Below are 13,462 nucleotides of genomic sequence, written 5' to 3'. Positions count from 1 at the left end.
GTGCCTCTTTCCTCCAAACGGATTTACATGGAGCGGTCCCAGATTGATATTGTGGAGTACTGTCAAGTACTACACAATTATTAATCTGGCTATTGCCAGGTTACTTTGCTGCACATCTTCCCCCTACTCTTCTCCCCGTTTCCTGTCACTCTTCACTGCTACTATCAAAATAAAAGGCAAAAAGAAAATATTTAAAAGTGAATAAACCTGGTGGACTGCGAGACAGCTTCTGTTTTTGAATGACTCATCTCTGAAGCAGCGGGAATTGAGGAAGCAGGATTATACATAGTTTGAGCTGGACTGCTATTGATAAGTCTTTCTGGCTTGCAAAGCTGGGAGGCTTGAGGGACGCTTTGAGGTGTGGCAGAAGAAAGCATCTTCATATTTTCACAGCTTATATTTTAGACCGCCTAATTTATAAAACATTTAAAAAACAGTAAAATTGGATTTTTACTATATGGAACCGTTAATTTGTTTTTAATTGAAATATCGGAAACAGTATTGGGTTGGTATCTTATGAGCGTTTCCTGTTTCTTATTTCTTGCTGTCTTCTCTCACAATCTCATTCATTTTTTGTCTCGGACCAAACAGGCTGTGGATTTTGAAGAAGTCCAAAATCTTGAGCTTGGCCTGCTCATTGAAAATATAGCTCCTCCTGTGAAGGGTGGTGCTGTGCTGATGGATGTGGATGTCCAGGTTGGAGAGGGTGGTCCTCTGGCTACTGGAGTTGGTACAGGGGCAGGGGCAGACCTGGAAGCAGATATGGACCTGAATGCAGAGTTGGATGCAGATTTGAGTATAGATGCCAATTTAGGTGTAGATGTAGATGTAGATGCAGATGTAGGAGTAGATTTAAATGCAGAAGGGAATATAAAAGCTGACCTGGAAGGAGGGGCAGATGTAGAGTTGGATGCTAAACTTTTAGGACCAAGCCCTGGAGTTGGAATTAAACCTGCTATTAAGCCTGGTGCTGGGCCTGGTGCTGGGCCTGGTGCTGGGCCTGGTGCTGGGCCTGGTGTTGGACCTGGTGTTGGACCTGGAGTCGGGGTTGGATTTAAGCCAGGTATCAAACCAAAACCAAAAAAAAAAAGCCGAAACCAAGAGTACCATCAAAAAGCTATCCCATAAAGATAACAGTGAATAACGTGCCAGAGGGTCCAGCATTTGTACCTGACACAATGGATGTTCCTGTATCTGAGGACCCAAAAGAAGCACCAGAAGATGGAATAATTGCTGTGTTCGCTGCTGTGGATCCAGATACAGGAAAACCGGCTGAAGATGTTGGGTTAGTAAAGTTGCAGTAGTCTACAGCCAAGCCAGCAACTCTGCATGACTTGCACTTGGTACTAATGTTTAACGTGTTTGTACTGTTTATCATAAAAGCATTTTGACTTGGCGTGTTATTATGCTAGCATATATTAACTACCACTGAACAAAAGGTACAATTTAGGATGATGGGAACATCTTTAGTTTTGCAGGTTTTTGATTTTAAACCAAAATGCCACAGAACAGAAATTGTGACCTGGTGCATATAGCTTTAAAGAGATTTCTTTCAAAACTAGAACTATCAACTTTACACTGTAGGAAAATTAATCACCAAAGACACAGAGGCATGGAACTTGAATCAAATTATATTCCAATCCATGCAATAAGTGGAGCAGTCATTAGCATTGTCACCTCACAGCTAGAAGGTCATGGGTTTTGAGAATTGGCCTTTGGTCTTTCTGTTTGAAGTTTACATGTTATCCTTGTGCCTGTATGGATTTTCCTCCCATAATCCAAAAACACGTTGAAGTTAATTGGTGATTCTAAATTGTCCGTAGGTGTGAATGTGAGAGTGCTTGGTTGTTTGTCTCTCTATGAAGCCCAGTGATAGACTGGTGACCGCCACAGCCCTATCGAGAATGAAACAGTGTTTAATGAATGGATGGATTCAATGGATGCTAATTTATTTTACACTGCACTAACCACCTTAATGCAAAGCAGGAGTTTGCACCTAATCTGCAGGGATGGTGCAATCCCTAGTGCTATGTTAATAGCATGGCAAATATGGCAATGATAATGTATTGTTCCTCGTTGTTCGAATAACATAGTGTCATTAAAGAATTTTGGGATATAGATTTAGTTGTGTTCTTGCAAAGACTTAGATAAGAACATGTGTAGGTGAAGCCAGGAGGTTATTAACTAACCATGAAGAGTGGAAGGAGAGGACAGCAGTTACAATCTGTTGCTGATCTAAACAGGCATTTGTTTGTGAATGTTGGACAGTGCTTGCTAATGTCTTACTGAATTTAGATACCCAGAAAAATGAGATAAATGTGCTTGATATCAATCTTGTCACCTCACTGTAAAAGTAATTGTGCATTTTTCCTGAAATGTTGAATTACTAATTTAATTGCTAAAATACTGATCATTTTTCATTTTGTTATTGTTAACTGTAGCTTTTGCTTCATACATATATGTTGTGTTTCAGTTATGCCAAAGCCTATGATCCAGACAACTGGTTTACTATAGATGAAGAAACTGCTGAGATAAAACTGAACAAGGTACCAGACAGAGAGTCACCATTCTTGGTGAATGGCACCTACATTGCCAAGATTCTGGCTATGACCAAAGGTAACACTGTTTTCATCAATAATGCTGACTTTCTGCTTTATTGACAAATTTCTGTTTAAAAAGCATCAGCCTCCCCACTGAATTACTTTACTTCAGCACTTTACTGCTATGCATGTTTTATTTCCTATAGGTTCATAAATGTAGTTGACAGAGGTGATTTATGAAATGAAGGCAAGGATCGTGACAGAACTTGTCAAACTGCTTTGCTACTCAAAGTAGGGCAACCGCAGAATGAATAGAAGCCCTAAAGTGAAATAATTTATTTGCAATGCCAAGTGTACTAGATTTCCATGCAAACTATGAAAAGAAAACACATTGACAGGGTTTCAAAAACAGAAGTTAAAATAAGAAATATTCAGATGTTTTAAATAGCAGTGTTGTCTGAAAACAATAACATTTTGCCTGTCACTGTACTTATATAGACTTACATAGACTAATGTGCAAGACATAGTGTATATTCCATATGTAAGTTCTTTAGCAAGACACAGGCACACCAGAGGTGTTTACCTTTTCAGTCCAGTATATTTTCATCATGCTATATTTGTGTTTACAGTCTGTGTGCTGGTTGACTAACTCAGCTGTTGTCACCATCAGACATGCCATCAAAGACAGCCACAGGAACAATAGCTATTCAGGTCAAAGACTCCAACGACCATTGTCCTACCCTGACAACCACCCACAGTGACCTATGCTCTGATGAAAAAACTGTTATTGTAACTGGCTTTGATGAAGATGGTAGTCCCAACGGTGCTCCATTCACATTCACAATCATACCTGAGGGTACGCGAGGCAGCTGGGTTGTAGAAGTGCTCAATGGTAAGAAAATTAACATCCCTTAAATTTCAGTGATAATTTAAAGATTTAAGACATGTATGTGCAAACTCAAGGAACAAGAGATGAAACTTTGCCAAACACTGATATGTAAGTGCCACCAAATTGTGACTTTGTTTTGAAGAAGATTTTTAAATTGCAATTGGCAAACCTATACCTAAAGTGATTTTAAAACCTGACCTATACTTTCCAAATAAATGCTGTAAAGTCTAATTGTGACCACAAGTGCCTGCAACCTTACAACCTGGTCAGTGTTCATTGTTGTTTTCCGAGTTATCATTATTATCACTGCAACAACCAGTTTAACAGAATCAAAGTACAATCCAATATATATGTGTGTCTTGCCTCACCCCTTCATATTTTTCTCTTTCTGCTCTGCTCTCATTGTAACTGGTAGAGGCAGATGACCACCCACTCTGACTCTGTATCTGTCAGAAGTTTCTTGATGATGTATTGAGATGACATATGTTATAACTATTAAAAGCTGAATTTAAAATCGAAGCGAATCGAATTCATGCTAGTATACTATAGTGAAAGTAGTCGTAGTGTTACTTAAGGCCAAATTAAAACAGCTAAAAATTACAGCTAACATGCCTAGTAACAATAGTGATACAGTGTGTGCTTGACAGTTTGTGTTTTATTGCTTCCAGAAACTAGTGCTGCTCTTCATTCTAGTGAGGCGCTGTGGCCTGGCCTATATGAGCTACAGGTGGAGGTAAAGGACGCTCAAGGTGTCTCCTGCCCAACCAGTGAGATTTTTTCGGTGGATGTTTGCACCTGTGTAGAAAGAGATGACTGCAAATTAAAGGCAGCGAGACAAACGAGCACATCTACTGAGCTTGGTGCACCAGCCATTGGCCTGCTGTCAATGGCAATGTGCTTACTGCTGTGTGAGTGGAGCTTTAATAAATATCCAATACTAATGGGGATAACATACAATCCTTTGTATTGTAATAGTAGTGTTTATATGTAATACTAGTTTATGAGAACAAAAACCATTGTGTATTGCATTGCTGCATTTGGTTACTGGCATCGTAATTGATATTTATGAAGAGCCTGATTAAGATATGTCTATCTTGTTTTTGCTTTTGTGTCTTGCAGCAACACTGTCTCCACAAAATCATGTTCCTACATGACCAAACTGAATTCTCATTTATTTTGTGAAAAAAACCATTAGTTTTATTCTGAAACAAATATATTTTATCTGTGCCATAGCAAGAAAGGATTCCAGTTTGAAAGAGCCACAGATATACAAGTAAGAATGTAAGAGGGCAGGATGAAAGCAAATATGGCAGTGACCTCAGAGTTTCGAAAAATATAATGCTTTGGCTGACATTTCAACAATAATAGCAGTATATTACAAGCTTAATTCAATTTAGGTACTAAAACTACATTGCTTAAGAAAATGTCATGGTTTGGGTTAAAGTACAACCCTTTCACTACGTATCTATGGCTTCACCTCAATTTTCTGGGTTATGGGTGGTGAGTCCTGCCGTATCTAATCTATGACTGATTGGCTTAAAAAGGAATAACTGTGAAACAATAAAATAAATGGCAAAAACATGTCAAAATGTACAAATTAAATGAAATTAAATCTAAAAAAAAAACGTTGTCATCTGGAATCAATTTAAGGCACACAGAGCAGTTTAATCGACAAATGGTTCAGAGGCTAATTTTAATGTGTTATTAAAAATTGTGCCCGGGTATTTGTATTCATCCTCTTTCTCTACCTTCATCCTATGGATTGTCTTCTCCCATCTCTCTCTTCTCCCATCCCTCCCCCTCTATCCCTCTACCTCTACCTCTCTACCTCTTCTGTCCCTCTCACCCTGCCCGGCCAACAGGCAGATGGATCCCCCCCACATAAAGAGCCGGATTCTGCTCAAAGTTTTTTTCCCTGTTAAAGGGTGTTTTTCTTGCTACTGTCGCCTTGGGGCTTGCTCTGGGGGTCAGGCATGGGGGTTCTGCAAAGCGTCTTGAGACAATTTGACTATAATTGGCGCTATATGAATAAAAATGAATTGAAATTAATTGAAAAAAATGTTTTAGCCAGCTCCCTCTGCTTGTTGGAGAAGGTAATCACCATCTCTTTGGTTTTTTCCATGTTTAGCTTCCGGGAAGATTTATCACACCACTCCACAAACTCATGGAGTGCTGAGCTGTAGTGGATGAATTTTGGGAGAGTCTGGGGATAGGAGTTTGAGTTTATTTGCAGTGTAAACAGTGTGTGTACAGTAGGATGAAGATTTGAGGCAGTCCTATATTCATGAATGTAGTTAACGCTGGCTTGCAACCCATCTGTTTTGTTGTGCAAAGAGTACGTGTTGGCCACACTGACCAAAGGGAGCATTCAAATAATAAGCAGCAACCCAGAAGAAAAAACTAAACAGAAAAACCCCTAAACATACACAATATGACTGAGAATGCATTTTAATCATACCGTAAGTAAGAAATGTAGTTGTATAGGAAGGTAATTTTTAGGAGAAGGGGCTGCTTGCAGTTAAAATCTTTATAACCATTTGAATATTTTTCTTCTCTGTGCAGTCATACCCCTTCTCCTGCTATTCTGTCAGTGTGGAGGAGCAGACGCCATATTTCCTGACCAATTTAGTGATCTACCATTTGACACCAAAGAACACCTGATATCCTATCACACTGAAGGCAGAGGCGAGGATAAGGTGAGTTTCCATTTTATGGGAAAAAGACATCTAACCTTTACAAATTTTGTTCAATTTACCAAATGTAATTTTAGTATTATTGAAAGTGAAAGTGTGGAAAAGTGATGTTAAAGAAAGAAGATCCTGACTGAGTGACTTTTAGGCCTTGTGCTAACACTGCTTTTTTGTTACCACATCCATACTTCAAGCCAAAATCATACATAATATTTTTGTTTCTTCTTTTATTTTTTAGGAAGTTCCACTCCAGAGTGTCCCTATTATGCTGGGTACCCAGAAGAAAATAGAAACAGCACCAACACTCAATTTTAACACGATGCCTTCAGCAATCACAGACACTCATCATACAGTAACCTACAATGAAACTGTGCAGAAGTTTCAGGAAACATCCCAAAATTTAATGGAGGTTGATGACGCATACATGTATTCAAGGGAGTCATTCAACTACGGCAACGACAGTGCAACATTCAACAAGCAAACATTTGGTTTCCCACATACAGCACCTCTGTATGAGGATATAGCCCTTTCAGATTCTTTCCTCGATGATTACTACTCACAGGTACTACGCTGGGTTTGCATGCAGTTGTTTTTTGTCACCAGATCTTCTGCTTGCACACCTGTGATGAGATGTTATTCACAACAGTGTTTGTACTGTTTCTTTGGTTCAAACAGAAAGCTATGTTTGCTGTACCAGTGAAGGATGGTCTGCTGGAATATGAATTTGAGGGCCAGGGCTCTCCTGCTGGCTCACTGTCCTGCTGCAGTCTTCTAGACTCTAACAATGACCTGCCGTCCCTCACTGACCTTGGGCCAAAGTTCAAGACTCTGGCTGAGATCTGTTCACCTCCTACACCAACACCCAAACTGACACACACAGCAACAGGTGCTGTCAAAACCACAGTTGACATAGTAGAGCCAGTTTTTAAGTCCAAAGTTGAGCGCATTGTTGACACAGAGCTAACTGACATAAAGACTAAGAAAGTAATGTCATCTGCTAACATCTTAAAATCATCTGTCAATACTGTAAGCACTGGCCCATCACCAATGACAGTTTCTCATTCCAAGGTTACTAGTAGCAGCCATTCCTCAAACATTACTCATTCTGGTAAACTGCCCTATCCACCTCAGACAGTTGTACTACAGCAACAGCCAGTTTACTATACCACCAGCCCTGTACTGCAACCCATGAACTATGTAGTTCAACCACATCTACAGAACACGGTTCTGTTGGCAGATGGGTCCCACGGAGCAAATTTTCCTGGCCTGTATCTAGTCAGTGGTCCCCCAAATCCTTCTGGATTTGTAATAGGTGGACCCCAAGGCTCTCCTTCTGGACTAATCATCCAGCACACCGAGAGCTCCAGAAGCCCTAAAAGTCCCCAAAGCCCTGTTAGCACAACCGGTCCAATCAGTCCTACCCTGTTACTACCTGGTAGTGCAGATGTGTCACAGGGCTCAGTTCCAGCAGAGGGCTGGAAAATAATTGGGCCAAATTCGGATGGCAATTATATGTTAGTCAAAAATAAGAGTAGTCCTGATGAAACAGAGGTGTTGGACCCAGGATCATCTCAGGGCATTTTGCCTGGAGGTGCTATCCTGGTGAAAGAGGCTGCTCCCCCTCAGGGGGTGTTAGGTTTGGCAGCCCAGGGTTGTCTGCCAGGTCATGCTGCTGCTAAAAAGGGGGTAATGTTATGATAAATAGATATTTGGGGGAAACATGGATTGAGCAGCCAGGGCAGATGGGGTTCGGACCAGTCACTGTTTTGAGAGCTGATAAAGGGCACCCAAAAACGGGGATGGGATATGTAGGAGCATTCATTCAAGAAAGACAGACTGGAATTTGTCCAGCTGGCATAAGTACACTTGGAATTGAGCAGATCAGCATTAATCAGTTCCAAGGAAGTCACACATTAGAGCAAACCACTAGCACCACTACTATTCCCAAATTACATAGACAAGATTCCCCAAACAAAGAGGCCATTAAAGGCTCCACTTCAGATGATAAGGATCCTAGTAAAGTAATCAAAATAGCATTTGATGATACTGAGGGTGTACAAGATTATCTAATACAAACGTCAACAAAGTCTTGTATTATAAATCCAACACAAGATATTGTAAAATCATTATCAGTGCCAGAAGTAGTTCAGATATCAGAACAGCCATGTGCCACAGTGGTGGTGAAACCAGAAGATACAAAAGACAAAACTTGGCCCGATCAAGTGAATAAAATCACTGAGATTCAAAAAAACAGATTTAATGATGTGGTAAATTGGACAGCAGGACACATTTATCCAGAAGAGAATCCAGAAGAGGCAAATGCTCCAAAATCAAAAAAAGAGAAAAATCATGTCTCTCCTGAAACTATTTCTGGGGAAGATATGTCTATAGAAGTTTTCCTATCTGTGTCTGATGCCACAGGTTTAGTTAATATGGATAAAGAGAAAGAAGAAAAATCAATATTTCCTCAGGGAGAAAAATCAAATTGGACTGGAGACCGCATTCACAATGTCGATGATCAGACATGTAATGACGTAGCACAAAGTGTGGACAGACAGGAAACAGCTACTTTGAAAGAGGAAGGAAGACTTGCTGAGCTAACCATAGCTGAAGGTCTAGAGGACAGATATTCCAAAATTGGGTCAAAACCTCAGTCAAATAAAGTCACAGACAATGGTGAAAAGGAGCAGGACAAAAATACCCATCCAGAAGAGAAATTTCTTTCAGATTTACAAAAAAAACAGGCTATTGCCACTTCTTATTGTATCCAGGCAGAAGACAATATGGTGGAAATGTCTACCATCACCAGTGAGGTGAGAGAACAAGAGCAACTGTTTGAATCTAAAGAGGACCTCACGACTGTGGCTGATGAAATGTTAGTGACTTCTCCAAATGAAATTTCAACAGACATTGTGAATGAGTCAAAAGAGAGGGACATACCTGACCAGAAAGCAATGACAGAACAGGTAGATCTTGGTGACAAGAGCACTACAATGACTAACCAAGAGAAAAAGCCCAAATTGATATCGGAGTCACCTGGAATTGTCCCTCAAGTGCAAGCAGGGGGCTCTAATGTACAAACCATTTCAACATTAGAGCATCTACATACAGCAATAGACAATAACTCCGGCTACAAAGAAAGTGTTGCTGAAGTACAACATATAAAATCAGCATCAGCAGATCAGAACCCAGCCAATACAGATTTAGGCAGTATCGGTAATAAAAGGGAAGAGGAGAGTATTTTGGAGGAAAGAATGTCACAACAATGGTTTAGTGCCTCCAATCACCAAGATGAAGGCATTGAAAGACCTGATGCATTGGACATAAGTATTCAGATGGCATATTCGTTCATCTCAGGTGATAACATTAATGATGAGGAAATAGATGACAATATTATAGCAGAAATGATGCCAACTGTACATCAAAATATAAGCTCCACAACTGACCAAAAAGAAGATAGTGAAAAACAGGATGCATCAGGAACAAGTTCCTCAATGCAAATGATTGCAAATGTCAATAAATATATTGGAGAGAAATGGGAGCAAACTGGGGGAGAAGCTGCTGTAACCATCCCACATCTTAGCATCTCAAATGATGAAGAAATTGAAAAAGATGCAGAAAGTGTGGTTTCTCACTCTCTGTCAGAAGACAGTGTAGTTGACGAAGTGTCACTTTTACAGCATACAACTAGTATCTCAGATGAACAACATAAAGACTATGAGAAAAAAATGCATTCCACATGTCCTCAAATACCGGATTACGCTATCTCAAATGAAAGTGTAAGTGATAAAGATGAAGAGGTGTCCCTCAAACAGCAAACGTTTTGTGTTGCAAATGACCAAGAAGCAAATGACATGCATCAGGATCACAATATAAGCATCCCAATTGACCAACATGAAGACAGTGCAAAAGAAGACATGTCAAGCATCAACATAGAGGAAATAGACACTGAGTCTAGCCAGTTTATAGAGTTGGACTCAGACTGAATGCTACACCTGAAGAAGATTCTCGTTCGCAAGTCAATGTACAGAAACAAATCAGGTGGTGACAATTCAAAAGTGACTGAAAATTAAGTCACTTCTTGCAAAGTTACTGCACATCAAGTAAAGCAAGGAATGAATTCTTCTCAGATAGAAGACAACTCTGTAGTATATCTGGAAGGACAAGATAATGTTGATCAAGAGTTTAGGATAATGTGATTGCATCTTTAAAGGAACTAAAGGCATCCAGGGTGGTCACATATCAGCTAGATTGAGTCCACCAAACACAAAGTGGCATGATGTCATCTGGAGAAGTACTTGGTTGTTAAATTACTAATTCTGGTAACCTAAACACAGACATAATTTCAGTTAAACTAAATGAGAGTTGAGATCTCACTTTGGTAACAAGCAAGGTTTTGACCAACATGTTAGATGGATTACATGACAGCACAACTAACGTATCTGATTAGACATTAACCCTCTGAACCTCAAAACCATTTTTCACATACACACACATATCCAGAAACTGTAAAAATAGAAAGAATCATCAGATATTCAGCTTTTTGACAGTCCTTGAACAAGTCACCTGTGACAAGCCACTCTTTCGGAAAACCTAGCTTAACCAAATTTCAGCTTAAAGTAGTTGATACTTTACTGTATCAAAATGACTTTGTTTTGAAATCTCCTTTTTTCACAGAAAATAATTGTTTTGTATCAGATCTTGTAAATAACAACAACAAAAAAAACTTCAGCCCCTCAGTGGAACCATTATTAAGGCTTGACGGACTCAACCACAAACAATAATCACGTGACAAAAATTTGGAAAATTTACAGCTGAACAATATGCTGTGTCTGCACACAACAGACAGATGACAAAATATGGAAACAAAAAAACCCCAAAACAAAACAAGTGGTTAGCACTGTTGACTCACAGTTCAAAGGTCCTGAGTTCTATCTGTGTGGAATTTGCATGTTTTCCATGCCTGTGTGGGTTCTCTAAGTCAGCTGGGATAGGCTTCAGTTGTTCTGCAATCCTACAGCGGACGAAACAATGTATAAATAATGGATGGACGGATGGCACGACTTGTGGCCACTTAGAAAAATGCTGCACATACTGATTTTTTAAAAAATAATTAAAAATAAATGATCAAATCAGATCAAAAGTTCTCTCTCCTTCTAGCAATAGTTGTGCCGTTTCCATACAGGTATATGACTTTAGATCGCATTAAAAATAAGCATCAGTGAGAGAACATGTGACAAGAGCAAAGAAAACCACACTGAAACTGTGTGGGGTTAAAATGATTAAAATGTTAAACAATACCAAATATTCAGTGCTGGAAAAAAGATGCAAGAGCATTGTCAAAAGCACTCCATCTGTTATACTCTGAACAATTCCAGAAAGGTTAGATTTCAACAAGTCTTTAACATTCAAAAAATCCATCTGGAAAGTGTAAGCTAAAGTAATGACTTTCAGTATGAAGCTGCATTGACAACTTTAGAGTTTTTGTCACCCCTTAGAGGGTTAAATGTAGAGGTTCTCTGCACAAGCTGAATTTGGTAAATGTTGTACTCTCAATATGTAAGGCTTCTGTTCCGACCTTCATCCAGTTCAGTGATAAAAAACACAAGTCTTTGAAATAAGGCATACTTATATTTGTCAGCTAGTACTGGCAGAGACACAGTACTAACAGCCCAACCGTGGATCCTACACATGGTGTGAGAACAGATATCTTGCAGGTTCACTGTATAACACAGACACATGCATAAAGTAAAGGAAGTCACATGTATGTAAAGGGTAGTGTAGGGTAGAATGGCAGTGTTTAACCCACTAAAAATGTTTGTGCCAGATCTAAGCCAGAATGTCAGTAGCATCTTGATTTTTTTTAATCCTGAGAGCTAACACTGCGTCTGCTGGCAATGACTAGAAATTAATGGTAGGGATGACTTGCCATTTCTGCAAACCAGTTTTCTGCAGGAAACGCTGAATTAAGCATACAGAACAATTAAAAGAGCACAAAGATATTAATTTCTGAGCTCCAGTTCTTGACCACACTCATCACCCTTAAAGGAAACAGCCCTGGCAGGTCTGCTGTTAAGTTATTCCACAGAATACCTAACTGGCAAGAGTGTAAAAAGATCAAACAACAGAAACCAACACAGGATTGCTACTGAGCTGTTACCATTGCTAACACTGGCCACCATAAGCTTCTGAACCAAGTGTCGCTATAACAGGTAGATCCCACACCTTTTCAGTTACACAGTGGTATTGCTAATGAAAAAGGAATAAATGTGATATTTCTGCTTTCAAAATGTACATGATCTTGCTTATATTAGAGTTAGACATTTTTGACCATATAAATTTGAGGTAAATTCTTAGATATAATTAAAGAGTCATAGATGGAAAATTATGTTAATAGTTATGTAACATGTCACAAAAGCAGAAAAGTTTAAAATTCCACTCAAGATACTTGTTGGCACTACTCATTGTAATAAAAGACTTTTATTTAGGATTCTGGTGGTGGGTAAGACCCTTTTTGGTCCTTTTGCACTGACATTTAATATATCCAAATGTATCTTTCATTTTAGAATACAATATTTTAATCCGAGGTATTTCCTTCTTCTTTCTGTTAAATGAAATGTAAATAAGCATATTTTGAATTTTTCTTGTCATTGCTAAACAGAACATGTCCAACTGGTTGAAAGATGAGCCTGGAAAAATATGTTGGAATTTGTGAATATACTTTTCTACAGCTAGGTGTAGTGTGTCAAAGTAAAAGTGTGAGAATTTCATCTCCTGGTCAAAAGGTACAATTTCCATTATTCATAAATGATCACTGCTGTCTGTAAAACATAGTGGAAATGGGAATGTCAAGTTCTGACAATATTTGATTTAAGAAGTCAGTCAGTTTGATGTACAATATACTGTGTTTTGTGTAAAGTAAGTGTACTCTAGGTTTTACATGTCAGGGTAAAGCTGGTATTAGAATGGTGTGGTGACAGTGTGATAAACTCAGTTTTAAGCTTAAGGGTTATCATTTATTCACATACTAATCATCAGTTCATAATAATTTGCTTATATATTCACTCACTCTTTATGTAAAAGGTCAAAGAGGGACTGTACAAGAGCCTCAAAAAAAGTTATTTTTCAATTCAGCTGATGGTCTTTATCTCATATGGAAAGTATGTTTAATATGGTGTTGCATGGTTTTAAGAAAATATAGGGTGAACAACTGAATGATGTTAAACAAACAAGAAGAATTTCTTTGTCTCCCATTTTGCTATAAAAGCTATGTTTGTACTCTGTACTCTGATGTAAATTGAAGAAAATACTTGCTTATTGTACAATATAATTCATCAACAACC

The 13,462-nt window shown here is 38.8% G+C and overlaps 2 protein-coding genes across 2 annotated transcripts in view; both read left to right on the top strand.

The window, feature by feature from the left end:
* The window catches only part of LOC110970046 (desmoglein-4-like), a 17,596-nt gene extending 16,468 nt beyond the window's left edge, over positions 1-1,128 (top strand). The window contains exon 8 of the mRNA XM_051947316.1: positions 592-1,128. Coding sequence (XP_051803276.1) covers positions 592-1,128 — 537 coding nt within the window. The remainder of the gene's footprint in view (positions 1-591) is intronic.
* LOC127533649 (desmoglein-2-like) lies at positions 1,074-13,462 on the top strand. Its single transcript, XM_051947292.1, has 7 exons — positions 1,074-1,285; positions 2,474-2,616; positions 3,211-3,432; positions 4,098-4,337; positions 5,992-6,125; positions 6,358-6,681; positions 6,795-13,462. Exons 1-7 carry the CDS (start codon positions 1,179-1,181, stop codon positions 7,815-7,817), a joined length of 2,193 nt encoding a protein of 730 aa, XP_051803252.1. The 5' UTR covers positions 1,074-1,178; the 3' UTR covers positions 7,818-13,462.

This window comes from Acanthochromis polyacanthus, chromosome 4 (assembly GCF_021347895.1).
Source record: "Acanthochromis polyacanthus isolate Apoly-LR-REF ecotype Palm Island chromosome 4, KAUST_Apoly_ChrSc, whole genome shotgun sequence".
NCBI classification, from domain to species: Eukaryota; Metazoa; Chordata; class Actinopteri; family Pomacentridae; genus Acanthochromis; species Acanthochromis polyacanthus.
This window is presented reverse-complemented; position numbering and strand designations above follow the sequence as displayed.

Coding starts and splice junctions, on each gene's coding strand:
- LOC127533649 (XM_051947292.1), top strand. CDS start 1,179: ATGGATGTTCCTGTATCTGAGGACCCAAAAGAAGCACCAGAAGATGGA. Junction 1,286..2,473: donor AAACCGGCTGAAGATGTTGG/GTTAGTAAAGTT, acceptor GTTGTGTTTCAG/TTATGCCAAAGCCTATGATC. Junction 3,433..4,097: donor GGTTGTAGAAGTGCTCAATG/GTAAGAAAATTA, acceptor TATTGCTTCCAG/AAACTAGTGCTGCTCTTCAT.